The 13,781-nt window shown below is 40.0% G+C and overlaps 1 protein-coding gene across 2 annotated transcripts in view; it reads right to left on the reverse strand.

Annotated features, from left to right (window-relative positions):
- The window catches only part of SLC25A13 (solute carrier family 25 member 13), a 96,148-nt gene that overhangs the window by 47,144 nt on the left and 35,223 nt on the right, over positions 1–13,781 (reverse strand). For both annotated transcript variants that reach the window (XM_088533465.1, XM_088533466.1), the window contains one exon: positions 1,751–1,890. In XM_088533465.1, the coding sequence (XP_088389591.1) occupies positions 1,751–1,890 (140 nt within the window). The remainder of the gene's footprint in view (positions 1–1,750; positions 1,891–13,781) is intronic.

Genomic DNA, 13,781 nt, shown 5'->3' on the forward strand with positions numbered 1-13,781 from the left:
TTACACTCTGCACTGCTACATAGCAAAGATACACTTTTGCATTACAGCTAGGGATTAAAAACGAACAAACAAACAAACAAAGGTAGAAGCAAATTCAATTATTCCCAGAAAATGATATTCGAGACAAAACTCTCAGTCAAGGAAAGAGGATCAGGAATAAAATGCCTAAAAATTAGGACTTATCTCTAAAGTCAGACGACTCAAGCTTCGGCTCCTGATCTTGCTAGTTCAAAGGAAAAGCATGAAAAAGATCATGAAAGTACTCAAAGAAAAAAGAAAGAAGCCAACTCTTCCAAACACCCAGCCATGAGGTTACAAGCTATTTTAGTTCTGCGGCTCTGAACCTTTTTTTTTTTTTTTGGGGGGGAGGGGGGGGAGGAGGCAGGGGGAAGAAGGAAGGGTATGAAAAAAAGGTCTTCTTTCATTCTGTATTTTTCTTCAGGTTTTCCTCAGACCTCTAAACACACAGATGCATGAGGCAAACAGGACTGGTAGTCTGTAAAACTGTGATTTTAATCCACCAAAACCAGGATATGCAGCCAGGGTTTATTCTGTAGGGAAGGAGGCACTGGAACATCAAAATAAGCCGCCATAGGCTTTTTTTTTTTTTTTTTTTTTTTTTTTTTGGATCAAGCAACAGATTCGCTTTATTTTTCCAAAAGAAGTTCTAGTTCACTCTTCTATCACAAAATTTTTCTACATCTCTTTCTCTGCTATTTAAGTCTTGCAGTCATCAACACAAAACCTAAGGGAAAATGATTTAATGATGTGGTATCTGACGTCCTCTCTACACAAAGTTAATTAGGCTCTGTTCTACAAAGTCAATTTGAAACATTTGTCTCAATAGCATTATCTTAATTATTCCTCATCAAAATGATACTACCTCCTACTGTGAACTAACATACTTGTGTAAACAAAAAAGAAGAAAAAAGAAATCTTGCAGCCTTGAAGAAGGCTCCCATTTTAAAAACTCTCTAGTGTAAATACTAATACAAGCGTTAAGTATTCAGAAGGCATACAGATAAGAAATTCATGCTCTGCCACTGCAAGGACCACTTTCCATAGTGAAGACTATTTTTCTTATCATTTTTGAAATACAGATCATCTGTTTTTTTGGGTTGTTTTTTTGTTAATTAACATATTATTTAGCTTTCTATGATGGAGTACCCCAACGCATGATCAGGATAAAATAAGGAGGGACCTTATTTTATTGTCTGTATGCCACAATCCCAATGAATTAGCATTTCTCTATTTGAAAACACTCTTAAGACAAGAAAGGTCAAAAGTAAAGTAGTATTTGGAAAGGGCTTGCAGCAAAATAGTACCTGTACTGTGTGCCTGAATTAAAAACAATTTTGGTAGGTACGTTTTTCACAGACAGAAGTACTTCTTAATAGCAGTCTGACAACTTAGTCCAAAATGTTCAGTATTGTTATTTAACATTCTTTGACTCACACAATTTAAATAAATAGGAAAATTTCAAAGTTTAATGTCAGATTAATTAATTAAATGTTAATGTCAGATGATTTCATGCCACTATCTACAAGCAAACACATTTTTACATGGTCTTTTCTAACTACAAGCAGATCCTCCTTATCAATACACTGATAATGTCCAGCTCCAGATGCAAAAGCCAAAAAGACACAGTCTATCTTTTTTCCTACCAGCGAACTATTTGGCAAGTTTGCAAGTACTTTGATTCTTATACCCTTCTTTTTACTCTTGACAAAATGCATTTTATTTGACCCACCAGTAAAAACTGGGTGAACTCCGCATATGTTAGGTGTCTTTTTCGATCCTTTCCAAAATGCAGCTGTACGAACTCCGAATTCCAGTTAAATGGAATGTGCTGATGAATTGTAGTCTGGCCAAAAACTTGCTTAGCATCCTCTGGAAAGAAAAAAATATGTTCATTTAAAAATGAAATAGAGAAGCATATATTGATATAGGCAAAAAGCTTAAGTAACAGGAAAACCATGTTTTTCATATGAATTACTAATATATTCTAAAGCAATTTTTTTAAAAACAAAATCGTACTAAATGAAAAATATCAAGCATGTTCATATATGTAATATCTAAATATTCTCTTTATTTGCAAAGTTACATAGTAACAACATTGGATTAGAAGATTCAAGTTTCAAAGTCAAGTAAGAAAAGATTAAAACTAAAAGACAACATATACAAAATGATGACAAAAGCTAAACCAATTTTCAGCGTAACTTTTTCAAGCTGCTAACAACAAAAGTATTGCGTGGCCATAATTCAGGCTTTTGTAATTTTCCAAGAGTTCTCCACATTCAGACAAACCAACTACAAAACTACCAGCACTTCAAGTTCTATTTTCTACTTTACACAAGCACGAATGTATCGCCAATACAAGGTGGATTTTAATAGTTGCTGGCTTGCTGGGGGTGGGAGGAGGTGGGTTTGAGCACCCCTAAATGCAAGTTTCAGTTCGGTTTAATTCAGTCATCTTAAATGGACACTAGATGGGTATGGGCTCAGCACACTTTTCGGTACTACACGGCATTTGGGTGGAAGAAATACTATTTGAAACATGACAAATAGTGTTATCAATAACAAGGGCCACAAATTGTTGGAACTGAGCTGCATATGTTATAACTAACGGAAACAGCAACAAGATCTGAAGAAATATTTGACTTTCAGCCTAGTCTCTCACATGATTGAGCCCACTTCAATGCAACAGAAAAAGACATCTGTCTCAGCCAAAACGAGGGATGAGGGTATCTTACAAAGGCAGAGGTTCCCAAAGAGGTTCCCATAGAGGTGCTACGTGTGTTTTTAATTCCTGCACGACCTGGCTGGCAATGCCGGCCGGGAGTTAGTTCTCATCTCCTGCGAGCTCTTGGGGGCACAGAGAGGTTGTTCCCAGGAGTCGGGGCCAGGAGCTGCTCTCCTGCTCCCTTTGCTCCCTGTGGGAAGACAGGGCAGGAACCCGAGCTCAGCTCCTGTCTGTCTCTGCAGGTGCCGAGTCGGGAGCTGGTTCCCAAGTGCAGGCAGTGCCTGTGGGCACAGAAAGCAGCCCAGCTCCGTGCCTGGCTCTGGCAGCGGGAGCTGGGAGCCACCTCGGTGGCGCCAGCCGCGGCCTGCAGGCAGGCCTGGAGCCGGGGCCAGCTCGTCCCTGAACCACCGGGTGCGTGGAGGCGGCAGCCGCCTCCCAGGGCCTCCGGGGCCTCTCCGGCAGCACCAGCTCCAGCTCGGGATTGTGGTGCAGCCCAGGTAACAGGTAGCGCCAGGCGGCACCGCGAAATCCATGCTTGGATGCCGCAAGCAGCCCTGCTGCCATCTCCCACGAGGGCGGCCTGCTCCAGAGCGAGGGGCTGCCCGCGCTCTCTGAGGGCCTGAAACACCGCAGACCTTTCGCCATCCCCCAAGGGCCAAGAGTTTCACCTTCAAAGCCTATTCCCCCACTGATCCCAGGGTATCAGGGGTGGAAAGACCTGTATTTAACTTGAGAGCAGGGAGATAGACCCTGGTTAACCTCATATTCTTAAAATTCAAATCTCCCGGCTCATGTCCTGTGAGAGTTTTCCTGGAGTAACTCGAGACCGTGCCCCCAGGACAGCTCTGTTCATTCATGTCTTCAAGCTCCATCATAATCAGCCTGGGTTTCACCAGCCAGCCTTCTCCAGAGCAAAACCCTGCTCTCTGGGCAGGCAGAGGGAAAGCAGACTGGTTCAAGAAGAGGTCTCATCCCACAACCAAATGCCTTTTATTTACAGTGCTTCCTCCTGACGCAACTCATGTACCTCACCACACGGCAGTGGAGATTACCTTTAGAAGCTCCACTTCTACACTTCCTCCTGCCTTCAATCTTAAAAACGGGACCAGTAACAAGACAACAGTCTCAGTCTCATCTGCAACCAGAAGAATGTTTTCTCTCCTTGCTAGGAACCCCTCTGCTTTTTCAGAGGAAAGAAGATACTCCCCCAAAAGATCAAGTATCTGTTTCAATTCCAGTAGCAACCAGATGCCCATCCTCCTCCTGAATTACCCCCACGGCAAGACACTAATAGTGCTGGATGAGATGAGAAATAAATCGCATTTAAAGAAAAAAAAAAAAAAAAAAAGTATGTTCTGCTAGACTCCAGACTTGTCTTTGTCAAGGGAAAAAAAAAGTGCATTCTTATTCAATGTGAAGTAAGAGATAAGAAAATCTTAGTTATAAAGGCAGTCTCAAATTCCTTTTGATGCGAACAGGCTCCTCAGAGTCTTTATTTCACCTGGTTAACATATGAAAGTTACAGACTGTCCTGTGATTATGCCATTGATTTTATTCTGATTAGTTATCACACATTAGCTAAGGAACAATACATCTTGCCCCCACACACTCTGTTTTAAACACTCCTTAGTTGTGGTTTACAGAAAAAAATTCCACCTCAAGTAAATCACTCAGCAGAAATAGTGAAAAGAATGGCAATTTCAGAATAAAAACATCTTTTAATTATTGGCATTACAAATACCAAAGAAACCCACAGCAAAGGAGCTTATGACCTTATCAAACTTGCTAAGAATATATTAAGGGTATTTGCATCCTCTTGTCTATTTTAGAGATTAAAGGCTACGCACATGTCTCAAGTTCACAAAAGTACAAATACTCCTTCAAACATTCCAAGCAGAAGATAGTACATGAGATTTGTGCCATGACTTGGAAAATACAGACTTCAGCATTAGTTTCGGCATTTAGTAAAATAGCAAGATTACTCCCTACGTTACATTACTTAAGCTTTTCAAAATAATATTGCAAATTGATGTCAATATGTCTTTGAAACTAATACCAGGTGCTTTTCTGACAGTGTGTATGTTGGATTACACGGTGCAGCTAGCCGACTGGAAGATTGCCTACTGTGCTTTTATTGACTGCTTGATGGTACAAGACACGGTATCCTGCTTGCCACAGACTTTACACGTATCCTTTCTTACAACTATTCATAGTTCGCAACTCCTACGTAAGCTCAGCGGACTGCGTCTTGATTTCTTCCTGCTTTCCTCACCAGTCTCATCACCTCTTCATCCAGAACAATTTACCTGACTCCAGCCTTGTCTGTAGCCAAATTGCCTGATTCAGATACTAAAGATTGTTCATGCTCCACGAAGAAATCTTCAGAATGTTAGCCTGTGATTTAACTGTCAAAAATGTAGCAAATCGTGTACTAGAATTCACTAGAAGTTATGGTTCAGTTCTGGTAATATCATCTCTGAATCATCCAAGTTCAGCATTAAAAACCAGACATTTTTAAAATGCAGCCTTGCCTCAAATCTGGAGTCAGAGTTCCACAGTTATTCTCAAGTAGCTGAGCTAAACCCAGGGAAATAAGCACAGAGGAACAGCTTTGCACGGGATCACAGAATGGTTGAGGTTGGAAAGGACCTCCAGAGATCATCTTGTCCAACGCCCCTGCTCCAGCAGGGACGCCTGGAGCACAGGGCACAGGGTGGCATCCAGGCGGGTTTGGAAGATCTCCAGAGAAGGAGACTCCACAACCTCTCTGGGCAGCTATGGTCTTATTTGGTGTTAAACCAATATTTATCAAGACACCTGATGAACTGAAGCTTTTAAATCCATGTTAAAACACTACTTATTTGGTTTGAAAAAGGCAACATGCTAAAGCTTCAACGGCTGCAGCTGTAACAGCAAAAGACCCAAATCCAGCAGAAGACATGATCACTTCCACATCTGCACGGCCTAAGCACAGAACAGTTGGAAAGTAAAATGAAAAAACAGATTGAAGGAGATTTTCAATACTCACTTTTAGATACATGCTGTCATTTGTGACAAGCTTTTTAAAAAATAAGTTTTGAAATTCAAACGTAAAATGAATTTCAAAGTTAAAAAATAAATGTTTGTCCCTGTCCCCAATCAAAAAACATCCAAACATTTTATCATTTTGGTTTCTGATCACCTTACAAGAAGGATCTTCTGTATTGTCTCCAACTAAATGGCCTGCTGGTTTAAGTGTATTTTTGGTCTTCAGGTGCTAGATTTTTTCTCAGCTCCACTGCACTCACTATCTTTATGTATAAATGTATATAATACAAATTAGTACACTATATGCAGATTTCCTTACTTTGATTAAGAATTATAACTATTATTTTGGAATAACTACAGACACTTGTGACACAATAAAGACCAGCAATACTCCCCACATGAAAATAACCCATTTGGAAGTTGGAAATTTTAACACTTAAAAGGAGTGAACTGAATGACATTCTTATACTAGAGCTTGCATTTAAGAAAACAAAGAGCTCACTTCTAGCTAGGAAGACCTTCTAGGCATTAATCAAAGTAGTTAGGAGAATTACTTGCACGTGCCATTAAGTTACTTGACAGAGAAAGCTTTACGGGCTACAGTTCATAAATATCTAACCTATTAAATCTGAAAATCTTTCAAACTAATTATTTGCACAAGCATCTAAATGTTTTGTGCAGTATAACTGTTTGAGTCCAATAAAATTAGTATCATCCCAACACAGGGCTAGAATAAGTTTCATGATCAGCTATAATCCTGCTCATCTTACAGAAGAGCTGCAACACTTTTGCAGAAAAATGGAGCTTATTTTATAGTTGTATGCTATACCTTTTAGCAATTAAAGAATTTATGCATGGTACAGAAAATCTGTGGCCAAAACCTGGATCTTGACAAAAATGAGATTACACTGATAATAAAGGTAACGGTAACTTCCATAAAGAACACATGCCACCTTCTGCAAAGGGTAAAGCATAAGAAAAAGTTGAAAAGAAATGAACTCTTATAAGGTAACAGAGTTCCACATGCACCAATAACCTTTTCAAACTCTTGGCAGTAATTGTTTCTATATTCATCACACTTAGGGGCCTAAAGAGGAATGTTTGAGCATGAGAGCTACAACTTGGACTCAATGAAGCAAAATTAATGCAAAGAGTGTGGAATAGATATTTTAAAGAGGTAAGAGTTTAAAACTGAATATGCAAATCCCCTTCATTCTGCTCAGACAAAAGATGATACTTACACAAAACGATGTTTTGTTAATGTAAGTATTTCTGATTACACATTTGGAAACAGCTTCCCTAAATGTTACTCAAAAAAAAAAGTACACTTTTAAATTAAAAGCCATTTAGGATAAATCCAAGATGGATAAAAGTCAACAATAACAAAACTTATTCCAACTTGGCAACCAAACTATTCTGGTGGTTGGTCCACCCGCATGACCCGAGAGCCCAACTGCCTCGCCAACAGCCCAGGACAGCAGGGTTGAGAGCAGAACTGGTGTTGATGCTCTCAGGCTTTGCAGCAAGTCCCCACTGACCATCTGAAACTGAGCTGTATTCTTCTACAAGCTGCACTGTCCTGAGTGCACCAGCAGACCCTGTAAGCTCTTCTCCAAACCCAGGATTTGTCTGCCAGAAGTACAAGGGATCTCCTTACTGTTTTCTCAAGGAAAATGCATCAAAATACCTCTATAGTGGGCACACTATGAATTAAATAATGCACTGACGTGGCTTGATTACTAAGTCTTGTGAAAAAAGGCATGATTTCCTCCAGCTTCCCTCAGCAAAACAAAGGCAGCAGGAAGAGCTGTCACGGTCACCAACTTCCTCAGGTTACAAGCCTGGAATAACATTCTAAGGCTGTAATTTTACTGACTCTTAGTTCCTTGCAAAACATGGACTAAAATGTACGCTGCAATTCTGAATCAGAGAAATTAATTTAGGTTCTTTCCCTCATAAAATACGACTAGAAAGAGACCTGGTAGAACCCTCAAACTGAAGCTTGCACATCAGAAACTGAGCACACAATTGAAGATAATGGAACAGCAACATATGACTCGAGAGGGGAGGGCTGATTTGGAAAAAGAGACAGCAGCTACGGTCAGCGTAACTTACCTGCACTGTCTTTCTGCTATGGTTTTAAAACAACATCTTCATTCAAAAAAGTGCAAAACCCTCCATTAGTACCCTGCATTTATTTAGACTAACTGGTTTCAGCGTGCGCCTGAACAGTGTGGTTGCATATACACACTTGTACATAAATATCTAAACAAATTTGAATTTACCTCCCTCATTAATTCTGTGTGCACACGTATGTGTGTGAATGTGTATGCACGTATACATGCGTGTATGTGTAAATGCTTTTCTTTTTTTAAGTAGAACTAGTTACTGCAAATGTAGAAAAAAATCCTCAAAGACAAAATTAAGCTAAAATAATAATTTTAACCAATTTAGCTATTTTGAGCGAGTCCAGACTAGGGCTGAATTGCAACAGGCAAGCAGCAATTTCTGATGCTTAGCACAAGCCAGGGATGCACGTGGGTAATCAAAGCTGCTGCATTATATTCAATGGCCCCATTTCCATGCAGAGAACTGAAATAGTCATCTGGACTCGTTTGTGTTACTCCTATCCCTGAGACATTTACAACATGGGACTCTAAGAAAAAGGACTTCAAGAAAACAGACTGTTTTAACAGCTTTCCTCATGCTAGTAGGGACTGACTTTGCTGCAGTTGTCCAAAAATACAAATTTTCTTCAGCATTCACATGATTGTTTCCTTTAGCAGTTTAATGTATCAACTAAAGTGATAAAATGCAAACTCTTGGCTCAGAGAAATTATCCTAAAAGAGCATAAAAGTTATTACACTTTACTCTCCAATACAGAATTGAGAGCTCTATTTCTTTAACAGCTATTTTGCTTAGATGGATGATAGGAAAAAAAAAAAAAAAAAAAAAACACTTTCTTGCAAAGCATTAACATACATTTTCCCCCACTTAAATTCTTCAATTTCAAATGCACCACAAAATGTACTCCCACAACAGTACTGTATTAGTATAAAACTATTTTAGTTCAATTAAAACGTCTAACTATCTACCCCCAAACCTACCTAAACTGTAATTTTCACTTTGAACACTTCCAACATGTTCTCAGTTTTGTTTTCTTTTATCAGCTTATCAAATCAGGTCCTGCATTCCAACTGCTGGAAAAAATAGTCATTAACTGCTAGGTAACAGCAGATTTTCCAATTTAGAAAACTGAAGGCCATACACTGCAAGGATGTGTACTTTGCTATCTGAAATTTCATATTAAAATTTGCAAGGGCAAAACATCTCCCAAGCTCTCAGGACCTGCTAAAGTACTTAATTCCTAATTTGTAATCCATGGCAATTTGAAATGGAGATGAAACAAAATCAAGCTTAAAGCATATACTGCTGCTGCCACAGTTTAAATATATTCTGGTCTGGAAAGCTCTGGTTCCTCATCAAATACGGCCTAGTAATCCGGTTTTCTTTTTCTTCTCCAACAGCATAGACAGTTGTGTAGAGGATGACTAACCCTCTGCTTGTTGTTTGCTAGCCTTTGTGACTTTATATGGCTGAAATTGACTCTCAGATTTGCTTTATCCCACCTTTTCCACACTTTAGCATGAAGGAGTGACAGAAAGCACAATATTTTAGGCATTTAAACATGTAGTATTCTTGAATTATCCCACCAACTGGAAGTGCTCTCTGTTACCTCCATCTTTTAAAATTAGAGCCATTATAGTCAATTTTGCAAATCTACAGTTTGCCTTTCCTAAGAAGTAGATTTTTGACCTCCTGAACTACAACAACTTTGGGGCAGTTCTCCTGGTCTCTGGCAAGACGTGCATGCCAACTGGGGCGCATCTGCTGTTCAGTAAACATGGCTCATGAGCAATTAAAAATATCCCTCAAATCAAGGTGATTAAAAAAAAACACACAGTTTGGCACACTGGTACTTCAGAAAAAGCAATAAAGCCGCAAATATATCAGAAAATGGCTGTCTTCTCAACGTGCTTTCACCCCCAGGTAACATCTTGATATCGATGGAAAGCAAAACCTTAGGAGGGCTGGGGAGCGCCCTTGGGGAAGCGAATGGGTTGACTCGGCAGGTCTGCAGGAGAGGAGCAGCCCCTGGATGGCGGCAGCTTAGGGACAGCCCCAGGAGGGCAGGGAAACTCCGGGCAGGCCGGGGTCTCACACTAAGGGTGGCTGCTCCTGCGCACACACAACCGCCTGTTGGGTGGTACTGACGAGCTGTGCGCAGAGCAGAGATTAAGGACAGTATCGCTGACCAAATGGCTTTCAGATGTGTTAGATAGACTTTACAGGTGACAACAGCCAAAAAGGCCTCCAAAACTTCCAGAACACCAAGAAGTCTCATACGAATCCTAACAAAACATTCAGCGCAAGTTCCCTTTAGGAGAGGGAGACACACTCACTACTGAGCAGAAGTTATTTGGTTGCAACTTTGTTGTCATATCCAAACTTTTAAAACAGACTGAGCTGTCTTCCAGGCTAATTTTACTTCAATGAAAACATAAATACAGAGAACATGCTTCTGTCTTCATGATTTTCCCAGATTAAAATATTCATATTAAGCTTCGAGTTTCATTTCTCTGCTGAAAACGTGTTCACTTTTGGTGAGCACGTGGTCACCTCTGACCTTCCCCCTGTTCTGGTTGTTGGTGCTGCTGTCACTTGTAAAACTGGAAACTTTGCTTCTTCATGACATATCCACACATTATTCAATTCAGCTTGACTATCACTTCCATTTCAGATTCCTGAGCACACCTATTACCTCTGCTAAACATAGTAAATATTAAAAAAAAAAAAATAGGCTATTTCCAAGAGTAACATCCCTCTTGGCGGTTAACATTCTGGATTCAAGCTTGCTCACTCCTGTCTTCTTTGGACATCAAGAGAAAATAACAGGAATTTATACACAGAGTACTGAACATTTGGCTTACAGAAAACATTTTCAACCTATTTTTCAAGATGTGATCCCTCAAAAATATTTCTACTGGAGCTGAGGATATCCATAATTTAAGCTTACTGGCAATAACCTTACATTTCTTTATTACCCTTGGTGGCCTCCCAAGAAGCCACGGCACAACAATCACAGGCTTGGAGAGCACTAGGCCCCATGAGGGCATAAAAATAAGTTCACCCTTCTTGCCCCGATGAAGAATAAAACACGGATCACTCCTGCAAAGGTAAACTGAGGGGGCTGCCTAACCACAGTAACATTTTTACTTTCCCCATACTTCAGAGCTGCCGAGATGGCGCCACACGAAGGGGTAGAGGCACTGGGTTGCCTCAGGCTCCAGGGGACGCGGAGGCCTCGCGCTGTGAGCGAGTGCCCGAGAGGAGCGCGTGGGGAAGACGGAGGAGGCCGGTGCGAGAGGCGACGGGCACAGGCCAGAACGAGGCGTCAGCAAAAGGCTTTTTCACCATGCTTTGAATAAAACGAAAAATCTTCAATTCTGGAAGATTTAGAAAGCTCAGTTGTATTTTCCAGACAAAATAAAACACAACTGTGTAAAAGCATGGAGCTGCTCTTAAAGCTCCTAATGACGGATTTACTTTGCAACTGAAACATGCTTTGTTTCACTTCAGATGCCTTCAGGAAAGTGTGGTTATGTAACATTTTAGTTACAGGAAAAAAGCAAACAAGAAAAACTTGCCAAATTGACAGTTTGTCTAGAAATGAAATTCTATGAAAACAACACCAAGCAGATTTCAAAAATTGCTTTGAAGAAAGTAGGTATACTGAAAAGTCTTCCTCGCATCTTCTAATTAACACTAGACATTATTCATGCAAAATCCAGTAAAAACGAAACAAAAAAAACACAGAACAAAATTCATATCTTGCATTGCTGCAATTGGAATCATCACATTTAGGCAACTGTCAGGTGTAACCCAACAAGCATTATTCTGCATAGGTTTAAGCTAAAAAACACAAGCTACAACTAGTTTCTCAGCAACATGTACCAGCAACAGAAGTCTCACTGAGCATTACCAAATACTCAATTTATCAAGTCATCAAAGCTTACAGCCTCAGCGAGTTATTTTGATAGTTCAAATTTCATTTTTCATTGCTTTGCATGGCATCGAGTGTGCTACACTGGTATCACTGAGCTGGGTGATGTAAAAGAAGAAAAAAATTATAGATCCTATCAGATCATAACATGCAACCATAGGAACAAAGCATAAAATAATAGTTCGCAACAGCAACAAAAAATTAGCTTGCAAAGTCTGAGCTAATCACATAGAGACGGAATCAGCTGTGGTACTCCTGTAATAATTCTTAACAGGCTGAAAAAGCATGCAATATTAGAGGGAAAAACTCATCACAACAGCTGAATAGGTATTTAAACCTCTGTAAAGAGCTATGTGCTTTTATTAAGTTTACAAACAAATATTCAGGCAATTTAAGTATCAGATAAACAGAACGGCTTACTAAGATATATCATTAATAAACATGTTCCTCTGAGAAATGTATAGTGATATAATTAATAACAGAAGTAGAGACCCACAGTAACTGCCGTCCGCACGTAAATAGAGAGTTTTGTTTTGAGACACAAACAGAGATACTCCTCCCAGTTCTGCAGCTGTTCCGCCAAACAAGCAACAACTTGGGGGTTAGTTTCCCTATTCCCTTTGGTTGTGCTTTTGTTGTTGTTGTTCTTGTTGTTTACTAAGGGCAGACTTATTTCCCTGCACACTCTGCTTTCTCAGGGCAGCACAGCATCCATTTTGAAATAGCTTCAGGTTGCCTTTTTTTTTTTTTTTTAAATCATCCCTCCACACACACACAGCTACATTTCAATAAGCGCAAGAATTTCTGTGCAGTGGGAAATTCTACTTCAAAAGAAATGCAAATAAAAATTTTCAAAGCTGGGTTTAACATTGTCTGTCACCCTGGACTTGGGCAAATTTCATTTCCCCTTGTGCCTTTTCCTCTCCTCCGAGCAAAACCCAATGGGCAGCAGTTATTTTCCCTTCGGTGGCACTGGGGAACCCACCCTGCAAAAGGCCAGTGCTAGTCCAGAGACCCGTTCCCCTGCGGCCACCATTCAAGCCTCAGGACTGTTAGTTTTATTCATTTACCCATCTAAAAATAAGATGGGGGTTAGGACGACTTAATTTTTAAACACTGACATTTTTACCCAAGCATCTCAACTGTTTTTTTTTTTTTTTTAAATGCCATCTAGTAAAGAATTTCAAAGGGCTCTGCTTCTTTAATGAGGCATTAAAATACAGTCATACGACAAAAAAGCAACTCTACTAAGTCTCTTAAACCCCTGGACTTACATTATCAGCTTTTATGTGCCTGTCAACACTCAACAGTAAGAAGCAATGGTTTGCTCTTTGCCTTGAATTTAAAAGCCAGCTAAACTTCCTCCCACTTTCCTGCTGAGAGCTTTAACTCCTTGCCAACTGTCAAAGCCTTGACACTTCAGCAGCAGATAAATCTCCTACATGATGCAATGGCCAGGTGTAGTCACGCCGGCCACTCATTTACTACTGACCATTTCATTCTTTTCTGGAAGGGATAAACTGGAAGTGCCCCCTCCCACCAGCCCCCACGACACACACACACACACACACACACACACACACACTGCTTGCAGATCAGCTCTTTGGCTTTCAAATAGACACTGGCTTTGCCAATCTACTATGCACAGCTTAAAAAGAACACAAGCATTTGATATTGTAGAGACATCTGCATATGGCAAAAATGCAAAGGAATTTCCAACCTGAAAGGTAAAGTAAGGCTGTTGCATTATTTTCTTCAAAAAATGCTAAGCATTACATACCAAAAGTTCTGTCACTCAGAAACATTTCCCTAAATATTCACAGCCTAGATACAGCATCCAATATAAAAGCTCTTTGATGCAAACCCCATTCTTAATTTTTACAAAGACACCATGCACCTGGGGAAGAAATATGAATTAGATGATTTACTATGCAACATGAAGTTCA

Source organism: Tinamus guttatus, unplaced genomic scaffold, assembly GCF_059628265.1.
Source record: "Tinamus guttatus ecotype Peru unplaced genomic scaffold, ASM5962826v1 Tinamus_guttatus_pri_ptg000503l, whole genome shotgun sequence".
In the NCBI taxonomy this organism is placed as follows: Eukaryota; Metazoa; Chordata; class Aves; order Tinamiformes; family Tinamidae; genus Tinamus; species Tinamus guttatus.